General features: G+C 37.7%; 1 protein-coding gene across 1 annotated transcript in view; it reads right to left on the bottom strand.

Annotated features, from left to right (window-relative positions):
- The window catches only part of TRIM54 (tripartite motif containing 54), a 301,214-nt gene that overhangs the window by 234,819 nt on the left and 53,968 nt on the right, over positions 1-12,427 (bottom strand). Inside the window, exons 2-4 of the mRNA XM_053709453.1 lie at positions 7,483-7,655; positions 2,447-2,618; positions 1,862-1,957 (exon numbers count right to left, since the gene is read on the bottom strand). Coding sequence (XP_053565428.1) covers positions 1,862-1,957; positions 2,447-2,618; positions 7,483-7,655 — 441 coding nt within the window. The remainder of the gene's footprint in view (positions 1-1,861; positions 1,958-2,446; positions 2,619-7,482; positions 7,656-12,427) is intronic.

A 12,427-nucleotide genomic window follows, 5' to 3' on the forward strand; every position in this document is an offset into this window, starting at 1 on the left:
GGATTGGAAGGTACCAGATTTTCTAATTCTTGCTGTATGTGTTTAGGAAATGTTTTGATAAGTTTTGTGAGTTTAGCTGAATATTCCTTGGTGGGGTCTGTGTCCAGTTTTTTGTAGTAGTTTACATCAGACAACTGTCTGTAACCTTCTGTAGTGTAGTCCTGGGTATTCATGATAACTACTGATCCACCCTTGTCCGCCGGCTTGCTGATGATGTTATTATTATTCATCAAGTTTTTCAAGGCATTTCTTTCCATATGTGAGAGGTTGTAAGCAATTTTTTTCTCTTGTGTGGTGACTAGGGATGCCACTCTCAGGCAAAAACTTTCAATGTAACTGTCCAATTTGATGTTACGTCCTGCTGTCGGTGTAAAATCTTTGTTCTTTTTCCTACCATTATTATCCTGTTTGAGAGTCGTGGTTTTTTTGGCATAAAAGAATTCCTTAAGTCTCAATCTTCTGAAAAAGTCTTCCAAGTCTGAATATAACTGGATGTGATCAAGATTTGTGTTAGGACAGAATGTTAGCCCCTTGGATAAGACTGATTTTTCAGGTATTGAAAGGTGATGATTAGAGAGGTTTACAATCCCAGTATTGTCCGTGAATTGTGCTTGGTAGTTAGCAGGCTCCGTTTGGTTTGGGTCATTGGTAGTTAGCAGGCTCAGTTTGGTTTGGGTCATTGGTAGTTAGCAGGCTCAGTTTGGTTTGGGTCATTGGTAGTTCTGGTTGGAGTAAGCTGTTTTTCAATGGAGCAAACAATCAGTTGATCTTTCATTAGTGCTTTCTTTGTGCTGTTTGAGCTCAGCCAGTTTCTTATTCTTTTTCCTGATGAGGTTATGTTGTTGTTTCCTGTAGAAGTAATCCATTTCTATTTCCATTGCTTTGGTTTCAGGTGTAACCTGTTAAAGATCTTGAAATAAGGATTGCTTATGACAGAGTATTTTTTGTTTTCTGTCATATAGTTGGTGAATTAGGTTGTTGCGTAGTTTCTCACTAGTCTGTCTGCAGAGATTCTCAGCATATGGTGAGTTGTGGGTAGTAGAAAGGTAGTAGAAAGTAGAAATATATATAAAACACGGAAGGGGACTGCACTCTCAGACCGGACTGGGTACACATCCCATGACCCTGCAACATGCTCAGCCCTGGGTGCTCACTGGCACTCACAGGAAGCTGTGCTGTCCCCAGAGTCACAGGCAGTTAACCCTAGACTGGTCTGGGTGCAAGAACCATAGGGAAAATTACAAAAGCAAAAATGGAAAGGTTAGTTACAGCATCTGGCCAAATAGGACAAGCCCAGGTACCTCGTCAAGGTCCTTTCCAAAAACCTGGGACCCTAAAACAGCCACACAATGCAAGCTCTCAATCCAAACAAACTGGGAACAGGTGAAGGGTGCACAGGCTTATGTAATCACCCCAGACATATACAAAACACGGAAAGGGACTGTTTTAGGGTCCCAGGTTTTTGGAAAGGACCTTGACGAGGTACCTGGGCTTGTCCCATTTGGCCAGATGCGGTAACTAACCTTTCCATTTTTGCTTTTAATCTTAGCTGAGAGCTTGTAAGTGAGTGCTGGACTTTCTCTGTGTGTTCTATATATATATATATATATATATATATATATATACACAAACACTCACACACATATATGCATACACACACATACACATATATATATGCATACACACACACACATATATAAACACACACATATATGCATAGTATACACACATAGTATACACACACATGCATGCACACACACATATATATATGCATACACATATATGCATAGTATACACACATAGTATACACACATACACACGCAGACATACACACGCATGCACACACTCAGTCTGATCATACCTCAATGCTCTTGCAGATCTCCTCCATCTGAGTGATGATTGCCTGAATTCGGTCGTTACCAGCCACAAGCATGGCAATGCCATCACTTAGCTCACTCTGCAGAGAAAGAAGAATTCTGAATCTCAATTTCCCATTAAGAAGAGCCCTTCATTTCTAAGCTAGGGTTGTAGGTGTCCTCCAGAAAAATACTGGTCATCCTATAGGTGACTGTACACAGACAGTAGGTGGGACACACATAATGTCTCCTCCTCAACACCGAGCAGTGTTTTTATAGCCTTATAGTTACCAGGTTTTTTAGCTGCCAGTAACACGCAGATTGTCACTGCTTCCTGGGCTATTTGCATAATAGGCCTCACATTTTAGCTGCCACTCAGAGGACTTTTAAAATACTAAATACTTAAGTGTCAGGTTTTTTTTATACAGATTTTCCTGGACAGCCTGATAAAAAGACTGTCTGGTTGATGCTGGACACCAAACAACCCTATTCTTAGCTCTCATCCCTGAGTGCAGAGCCACAGGGCCCAAATGTTTCAGGCGCGGGGGTTCTGCACGTACAGAGCTGGTCGCTAAGTGTCTGTCAGGTACCTTTTGCCTCTTGTAGATGTTGGACAGTGGAGCCACTTCACAGTCTTTGTGGGCACCAAACACTTTGCACATGGAACAGGTGGGCACCTCACAGCTCAGACAGTAAATGTTAATCTTCTCATCTTCATGTTCCTCACACATCAGGTGCTGCTCAGATTTTGTGTTCAGGGGCCTAGAAACAGATATGGGGATTAATTACTATATACCCTGCAGAACATTGCACCTCCTACCCTACCACGGCCCTTGTTTTTTTTGTAGTTCCTCTGCAGAACATTGCACAACATCCCAATCCCATTTTCTGTAAATCACTGGACCACACAGCCTATTAATCATCTCATTCAGCCGATATACCCAGCTGAGGATTGCTTAGATACATATTTTGATGTCAGATAAGAATCATAAAGCCTATCACCACCATATTTCCGTATGAAGTTTACCTTATTAGGATAGCCTAACCTAGGCATTATTATATACATATTCATCTTCACCACCTGTATTAGAAGTCTATTTCATGAAACAACTACTTTCTGTAAGTGCTTCTAAAAGTTATTCATAAAACCTACTGCCCTCCAACTCATGACCCCTTGTCCTGCTGTTGCACTTTTGTTGACAAATACTTTCACCCTTCGCTTTATAAAATTCTTAATATGCCTGAAGGTTTCTATTATTATTATTATTATTATCGGTTATTTGTAGAGCGCCAACAGATTCTGCAGCGCTAACAGCTATTATATCACATTAAGACCATGAAGCCTTTCCTTGTATGTTTTATTGTTTAGGCCATATACCAGTTTAGTAGCCCCTTCCTCCTTGAGCGGTTTCTAGTTTATTTATTTCTTTCTGGAAATTAGATATGTGCATGGCGAAAAAATTCGGTTGTGTTTAGGTTCGGATCGATTCGAATTCGTTGAAATTTGAATTAATTCATTTCGGATTTATTCGGATTTGAATGAATTTGTTTCGGATTTATTCGGATTCAGATAAATTCAGCTGAATTCGGTTCGATTCGGTTCCGGAATTTCGGTATGTTTTAGGTGGGATATGCTGAGTATTAGACTAGTATTATGTACTGTATATTAGGTGTAAATACTAGTGTAATACACGGCCATCTGAATCTACCGAATAAAGTCAGTAGTTAAGAGCTTTATGGGCTAACACCGGAATATAAAGCTCTTAACTACAGTGCTAAAGTACACTAACGCCCATAAACTACCTATGAAACACGAGGCCCCCCCCACATCGCAAACACTATCATAAAATTATTTAACCCCTAATCTGTCGACCGGACACCGCCGCCACCTACATTATAGCTATTAACCCCTAATCTGCTGTCCCTAACATCGCCGAACCCTACATTATAGTTATTAACCCCTAATCTGCCCCCCCAACGTCGCCGCAACCTAACTACAAGTATTAACCCCTAATCTGCCGACCGGACATCGCCGCCACTATAATAAATGTATTAACCCCTAAACTGCCGCACTCCCGCCTCACAAACACTATAATAAATTTTATTAACCCCTAATCTGCCCTCCCTAACATCGCCGCCACCTACCTACAATTATTAACCCCTAATCTCCCGCCCCCAACGTCGCCGCTACTATAATAAAGTTATTAACCCCTAAACCTAAGTCTAACCCTAACCCTAACACCCCCCTAACTTAAATATAATTTAAATAAAAAAATTAAATAAATTTACTATAATTAAATAAATTAATCCTATTTAAAACTAAATAATTACCTGTAAAATAAACCCTAATATATCTACAATATAACTAATAGTTACATTGTAGCTATTTTAGGATTTATATTTATTTTACAGGCAACTTTGCATTTATTTTAACTAGGTACAATAGCTATTAAATAGTTAATAACTATTTAATAACTACCTAGCTAAAATAAATACAAATTTACCTGTAAAATAAATCCTAACCTAAGTTACAATTACACCTAACACTACACTATCATTAAATTAATAAAATAAATTAATCCTATTTAAAACTAAATAATTACCTGTAAAATAAACCCTAATATATCTACAATATAACTAATAGTTACATTGTAGCTATTTTAGGATTTATATTTATTTTACAGGCAACTTTGCATTTATTTTAACTAGGTACAATAGCTATTAAATAGTTAATAACTATTTAATAACTACCTAGCTAAAATAAATACAAATTTACCTGTAAAATAAATCCTAACCTAAGTTACAATTAAACCTAACACTACACTATCATGAAATAAATTAAATAAATTAACTACAAGTACCTACAATTAAATACAATTAAATAAACTAAACTACAAAAAAACCCACTAAATTACAAAAAAATAAAAAAATATTACAAGAATTTTAAACTAATTACACCTAATCTAAGCCCCCTAATAAAATAACAAAGCCCCCCAAAATAAAAAAATGCCCTACCCTATATTAAATTACAAAAGTTAACAGCTCTATTACCTTACCAGCCCTTAAAGGGCCTTTTGCGGGGCATGCCCCAAAGAAAACAGCTCTTTTGCCTGTAAAAAACCCCACAATGCCACCCCCCAACATTACAACCCACCACCCACATACCCCTACTCTACCCCAAACCCCCCTTAAATAAACCTAACACTAAACCCCTGAAGATCTCCCTACCTTGAGTCGTGTTCACCCAGCCGGGCCGAAGTCTTCATCCGATGGGGCAGAAGAGGACATCCAGACCGGCAGAAGTCTTCATCCAAGCGGGGCAAGAAGAGGTCTTCCATCCATCAGAAGTCTTCATCCAGGCGGCATCTTCTATCTTCATCCATCTGGAGCGGAGCGGCAGCATCCTGAAGACATCCGGCGCGGAGCATCCTCTTCTTTCTTGATCCGACGACTAAATGACGGTACCTTTAAGTGACGTCATCAAAGATGGCGTCCCTTGAATTCCGATTGGCTGATAGGATTCTATCAGCCAATCAGATTGACCTTGCATTCTATTGGCTGATCGGAACAGGTAGGGAGATCTTCAGGGGCTTAGTGTTAGGTTTATTTAAGGAGGGTTTGGGTTAGAGTAGGGGTATGTGGGTGGTGGGTTGTAATGTTGGGGGGTGGTATTGTGGGGTTTTTTTACAGGCAAAAGAGCTGTTTTCTTTGGGGCATGCCCCGCAAAAGGCCCTTTTAAAGGCTGGTAAGGTAATAGAGCTGTTAACTTTTGTAATTTAGTATAGGGTAGGGCATTTTTTTATTTTGGGGGGCTTTGTTATTTTATTAGGGGGCTTAGATTAGGTGTAATTAATTTAAAATTCTTGTAATATTTTTTTTATTTTTTGTAATTTAGTGTTTTGTTTTTTTTGTACTTTAGTTTAGTTTATTTAATTGTATTTAATTGTAAGTACTTGTAGTTAATTTATTTAATTTATTTAATGATAGTGTAGTGTTAGGTTTAATTGTAACTTAGGTTAGGATTTATTTTACAGGTAATTTTGTAATTATTTTAACTAGGTAGCTATTAAATAGTAAATAACTATTTAATAGATATTGTACCTAGTTAAAATAAATACAAAGTTGCCTGTAAAATAAATATCAATCCTAAAATAGCTACAATGTAACTATTAGTTATATTGTAGCTATATTAGGGTTTGTTTTACAGGTAAGTATTTAGTTTTAAATAGGATTAATTTAGTTAATTATATTAAATTTATTTCGTTTTATTTAAATTATATTTAAGTTAGGGGGGTGTTAGGGTTAGACTTAGGTTTAGGGGTTAATAACTTTATTATAGTAGCGGCGACGTTGGGAGCGGGAGATTAGGGGTTAATAATTGTAGGTAGGTGGCGGCGATGTTAAAGAGGGCAGATTAGGGGTTAATAAAATTTATTATAGTGTTTGCGAGGCGGGAGTGCGGCGGTTTAGGGGTTAATACATTTATTATAGTGGCGGCGATATCCGGTCGGCAGATTAGGGGTTAATACATGTAGTTAGGTTGCGGTGCCGTTGGGGGGGGCAGATTAGGGGTTAATAAATATAATATAGGGGTTGGCGATGTTAGGGACAGCAGATTAGGGGTTCATAGCTATAATGTAGGTGGCGGCGGTGTCCGGTCGACAGATTAGGGGTTAATGCTTGCAGTTAGGTTGCGGCTACGTTGGGGGGGGGGGCAGATTAGGGGTTAATACTATTTATTATAGGGTTTGCGAGGTGGGAGTGCGGCAGTTTAGGTGTTAATACATTTATTATAGTAGCGGCGAGGTCCGGTCGGCAGATTAGGGGTTAATACTTGTAGTTAGGTTGCGGCGACGTGGGGGGGGGGGGGCAGATTAGGGGTTAATAAATATTATGTAGGTGTCGGCGATGTAAGGGGCAGCAGATTAGGGGTACATAGCTATAATGTAGGTGGCGGCGGTGTCCGGAGCGGCAGATTAGGGGTTAATAAGATAATGCAGGTGTCAGCGATAGCGGGGACGGCAGATTAGGGGTTAATAAGTGTTAGATTAGGGGTGTTTAGATTCGGGGTACATGTTAGGATGTTAGGTGCAGACTTAGTGTTTCCCCATAGGAAACAATGGGGCTGCGTTAAGAGCTGAACGCTGCTTTTTTTCAGCCGAAACTGCCCCATTGTTTCCTATGGAGGAATGCCGAATTTACCGAGCTAATTCGGATTTATTCGGTAGATTCGGCAGCTAATTCGGATTAATTCGGTAGATTTGGCAGTATTTTAATTCGGAAATTCGAATCGATCCGAATCTCCGAATTTACCGAATCTCCGAATTAATCCGAAACGAATCGCACATGTCTACTGGAAATATGGTCTAATTTGTGATCTATAAAGTGATATAGGAACCTTCCTTTTTCTGCCTCTCTTCCTGTGCAAACAAGTATCCTACTGTCCGTACTCGCTGCATAACTACATTATTTATCAAAATTCAAACAGTCTGAAATAATTCTCAAGTCTATATTGCCATTGCATCTTAAACTGCATTCTACACCCAATAGCTAAGTCTACTTGGTAGATAATGGCACTGACCCGGGTAATACAGGCATGGCATTCATAGAACACATGCCTCCTCACCTGGATGACTCCTGCTTGTAGATGTCTATAATGTTCTCAACCAGAAGATTTCTCTGTAGACCATACACGCCATGTCTGTCTAGAACAACCTCATGACGACAGGATGGGCAACGGAATCGTCCACCAGATGAGACTGTGCTTGAGCCACGGGATTGCCACAATGGGTTGGAGGCCTACAGAAAAGGAAGATAAATATTACCTGCTTCTAATTCCAACAGATTCTTTAAGATCAGGTCAAAGTCTTAAGGGTTCTAGGTCCCTCACAATGGCTTTTTGTACAAAAAAAACCAAGGTAATAATTTTACCAGAACTTAAACATACCATTAAAGAAAGATCCTTGCTTCTCTTTACTTTTTGCTCTCAGATAAAGGACAAGATTACAGTCCACAGGCAAAAAGATAGTGATTTCAATATTTAGCATAATATACATAGGTTCTTCATATACAAAATAAATACACTAACCTAGCCACTCTACATAAGGCCGTTATCTTATATCTCAAAGCTTGGATTACGGAAGAGTACACTTGGGAAATAACACATTACAAAATTGTGCATGAAGAGCACCAAGTAGCAGCAGAAAGCACAAGAAAATGTAATGTTTGACAACAAATGCAAGAAGCCTGACTGGTACAATAGGGCAGCTGGAGCCCTTAGCAGAGGAATATGATATTATTATCATAACCTGGTGGGATAATTCCCATTTCTGGGCAGTTAACTTAGAGGGTTATATCTTAGAGGGATTGAGGTAAAAAAAGAAAGGAGGAGGAATCTGCATATCAAACCTGAACTTAAACCTACAATAAGGGAAGATATTTAGGATTATACCGGTAATAATGTAGAGATACTGTTGGTTAAAAGAGTGGGGAATAAATACTAAACAATTATTTTTGGGTACATGCTACAAGCATGGAGGAAACTCAACTGCTAATGCGAAGAGGTAAGGCTGCTAATAATAACAGTGATGTAATTATGGGAGATTTTAACTACCAAGAAATAAACTGGCCCAATGAAACTAACAATACAACTAAGGGAAATAAGCTCAAAGATAGCTTCATGACACAATTAATACGGGTAAAGCTATATGGGATTTAGTAGTATTAAATAATACAGCTATAATATAATATAGATATACATAATAATACAGATATAATATAGATATACATAATAATACAGATATAATATAATATACATAATAATACAGATATAATATAGATATACATAATAATACAGATATAATATAGATATAATAACAGAAGTAAAAACATAATTAATGTAAGAACTTATCTGATAAATTTATTTATTTCATAGTGGCGAGAGTCCACGAGCTAGTTACTGATGGGATATACATTCCTATCAGGAGGGGACAAAGTTTCCCAAATATCAAGTGCTTATAAATACACCTCCCACCTCACTCATACCAGCTCTTTTGCATTTAAAAAAAAACATACAATCGGAACAGCCAATAGAATGCGAGCTCAATCTGATTGGCTGATTGGATCAGCCAATCAGATTGAACTTGAATCTGATTGGCTGATTCAATCAGCCAATCAGGTTTTTCCTACCTTAATTCCGATTGGCTGATAGAATCCTATCAGCCAATCGGAATTCGAGGGACACCATCTTGGATGACGTCACTTAAAGGAACCTTCATTCGTCGGGAGTCGCCGGAAGAAGAGGATGGATCTGCGTTGGTTGCTTCAAGATGGTCCCGCTCCGCGCCGGATGGATGAAGATAGAAGACGCCGCCTGGATGAACATGTCTACCGGTCCGGATGTCCTCTTCTTGCCGGATAGGATGAAGACTTCAAACCCTCTTCTGGACCTCTTCTTGCCGGATAGGATGAAGACTGCCAAAGGGTAAGATGTAATAACTGGGAGCCAGCTGCAAATAAATTTACTAATTTTCTTTTCTGATGAGAACTGGGTATGGAATGCTTCATATATAATTTGAGCCTGAATTTCACTGAGAAAGAGACAAAAAGAAGGAGCTTTGTTAGTCTGCCAGTTCTTAATTATAAAAAATCTGGCAGTGAGTATGAAAGTTGTAAAAGCATATAAAAAAGAGGCTCAATATGATTGTGGATTTTTAAGAATATCACTTCATCTGGTGAGAGTTGTATAAATGAGTTAAATAACTGGTTAACCCAGTACTGGATTTTCAACCAAAATAGCAAAATTTCGGGGCAAAACCAGAACATATGCATTAGGTTGGCATTAGAATAGGAGCACCGAGGACATGAAAAAACGTGCGAGTAATAAAATTGTGCCATCTTACCAGGAGAAATATAGTATTTGTTGATAAGCTTGAAATGCGATTCTTTCCAGTTCATGGCTACAACAGATTTATTTATTGAAAGAAAACTCTGACTGATCAGATCTGGATATATAGCGGGAAAATAACCCACCCAGACCTTACAAATTTTCTCTAACATTAAAGTACCTTGCTTAGCTAGCATTAGGTCATAGATGAGTGCGATTGAGGTATTGCCAATACTAAATTTATTGATGCAGCTTCCCTGTCCACTGCAGGAGAATGACTCAAAATAAAATGACGAAGCTGGAAATAAGCAAACATATTATTCCTGGGTAAATTAAATTGTTGAAAAAGGATATCAGGAGGACATAAATGCTGTCTTATCCATTAGTAACTGCAATGCAAATTCCAGCCCATTCTATTCCCATTTTTTAAAAATGTCATACTGTATTCCGGGCAAAAACTCTGGGTTACCTCTTATGGGTAAACATTTTGAGAAGTGGGATCCACTTCCAACAACCTACAACATTTTTGCCAGGCTATTACTACATTTTTAATAGAAATTAACGATAAGCTCTTGAGAGGAAGATATTTAATTGAACAGTGTAAAATAGCTTTTAATGAGAAGGGAACAATACAGTGGCTCTCTAGTTCAATAGTAGCAAAATTGGTAGAGTCAGCTTTCCAATCAAACACAATTTTAACTAATGTAGCCATATTATACAGTCTCATATTTGGTAATGCTAATCCTGCTTGACACTTTTTTGGGTCAGCCTACCTAAGGAGATACAAGGTTTTTTAGTTCCCCAGATAAATTTAGATTGACTAGAATCATATTTCCGCATATCGATATTTGTGAAAAACGGGAGATTTTGAAGTGGATATAATATTTGGGGAAAAACAATTGTTTTATTAAATTCACTCGTGCAGATATGGATAACGGCAAAGAGGCCCATAATTAATTTTTTTTAAAATCTTTTGTAATAAGGACAAAAAGTTTAAGTTGTACCATTTTTGTGGGTTCCTATGAAGTAATATGCCTAAATACTTAAAGAAATCTACGACTTTAAAAGGATGATTTGGACAGCTTACCCGAGATTTAATAACCCACATGAGTTCACTTTTCCCAAAGTAAATTTTATATCCAGAAAAGGAGCTGAAATCAGCAAAACATTTTTTTAGTTTTTGAGACCCCATGAGAACTCCAGCAAGATTAACCCTTAGCCATTCAGCCAAGGGTTCTAACGCAATGTTGAAAAGCAGTGGTGACAAGGGACATCCCTGCCTTGTTCCCCTACTAAGTGTTATTTTAGGGGAGAGCATTCCATTAATCAGTAGATATGAGACTGGGTTTTTATAAATGTTATGGATAAAATGTACAAATTGCCCCTGAAACCCAAATTTTTCCAGGGCCCTAAATAAATAGTGCCACGTGATGGAATCAAAAGCTTTTTCCGCATCTACTGTAAGAAGTGCTATGTCTGAGAATGTTCCCTCGTTCTTAATTTTCTCCCTATTCCACAAGTAATCTAACAACATGACCACTTTATGAGTATTTTTAGAGGAATTCCTACCATGCATAAACCCAGTCTGATCAGGATGTATGATCTTATCTAACCCCTTAACCAGTCTGGTAGCAATTATCGAGGTCATGATTTTATAGTCTGCATTGAGGACAGAGATTGGTCTGTATGATGCTGGGTCCTCCACCTCCTTGTCTTTCTTTAAGATTAAAGTTACATTAGCTGCCGTAAAATAATTAGACATAATATTATTGTGGGAATAGTACTCATTATAAAGCCTTCCCAAAGTATAATTAATTTCCTGGGATAAAATTTTATAAAATTCTGCTGGCAGAAAATCAGGGCCTGGTGTCTTGTTTAATTTAGCTTTTTCAATCGCTTTGGTAATTTCTTCCCTTGTGATAGGAGCGTTTAATTCAATTAAATGTTTTTTCCATATCTGCGGGAGTGAGATTTTCGACAGGAAACTATCTAAATTTGAACAATTAATATCAGTTCCATCATACAACTTTTGGTAGAAGCTATGAAAAACCTTCATGATATTTTCAGTATCCGTGAATCTATCCTTGCCAGACTTAATTGCTGTGATATAGTTCTTACTGTTTCTATTTTTAATCAGGTTAGCTAAATGTTTTGCTGAAGTACCATAATATCCTCTATACTGTAAATTCAGTTTAAGCTCCTCTCTATGAGACTTCTTTTTTAAGAACACATAACGATTATTTCCAGCCTCACAATATTTATTCCAATTAAATGGAGTTGTTTCATTATAATATCTTCTAAGGGCATTTTTTTTTTTTGTTAAATAGTTTTTTATTGAGGTTGAATATCACATTGACAACAGTCTCATCAACAGAATACATTATACAGCTTATATTATACTGGCATGACATTACACAATGGGCACCTCATTTTTTTTTTAAATCATGTAGGTTTTGCGAGTTCCTCAGACAAGCAGGTCCAGTCGTGGGACCCAAAGTTAAACAAAACAATTGAGGATATGGCAACGTAGATAATAGTAAAGATTGCAATTTCAACTTATGTGGGATAAATACAGAATATGTAGTACATATATAATATCAATATAGTAAAGCATAATAAAAACATCAGGGTAGCTCTGTAGAGATCATCATTTGGAAAAACATGGAGTATAGCCTCTCTTACTTAA

This window comes from Bombina bombina, chromosome 4 (assembly GCF_027579735.1).
Source record: "Bombina bombina isolate aBomBom1 chromosome 4, aBomBom1.pri, whole genome shotgun sequence".
In the NCBI taxonomy this organism is placed as follows: Eukaryota; Metazoa; Chordata; class Amphibia; order Anura; family Bombinatoridae; genus Bombina; species Bombina bombina.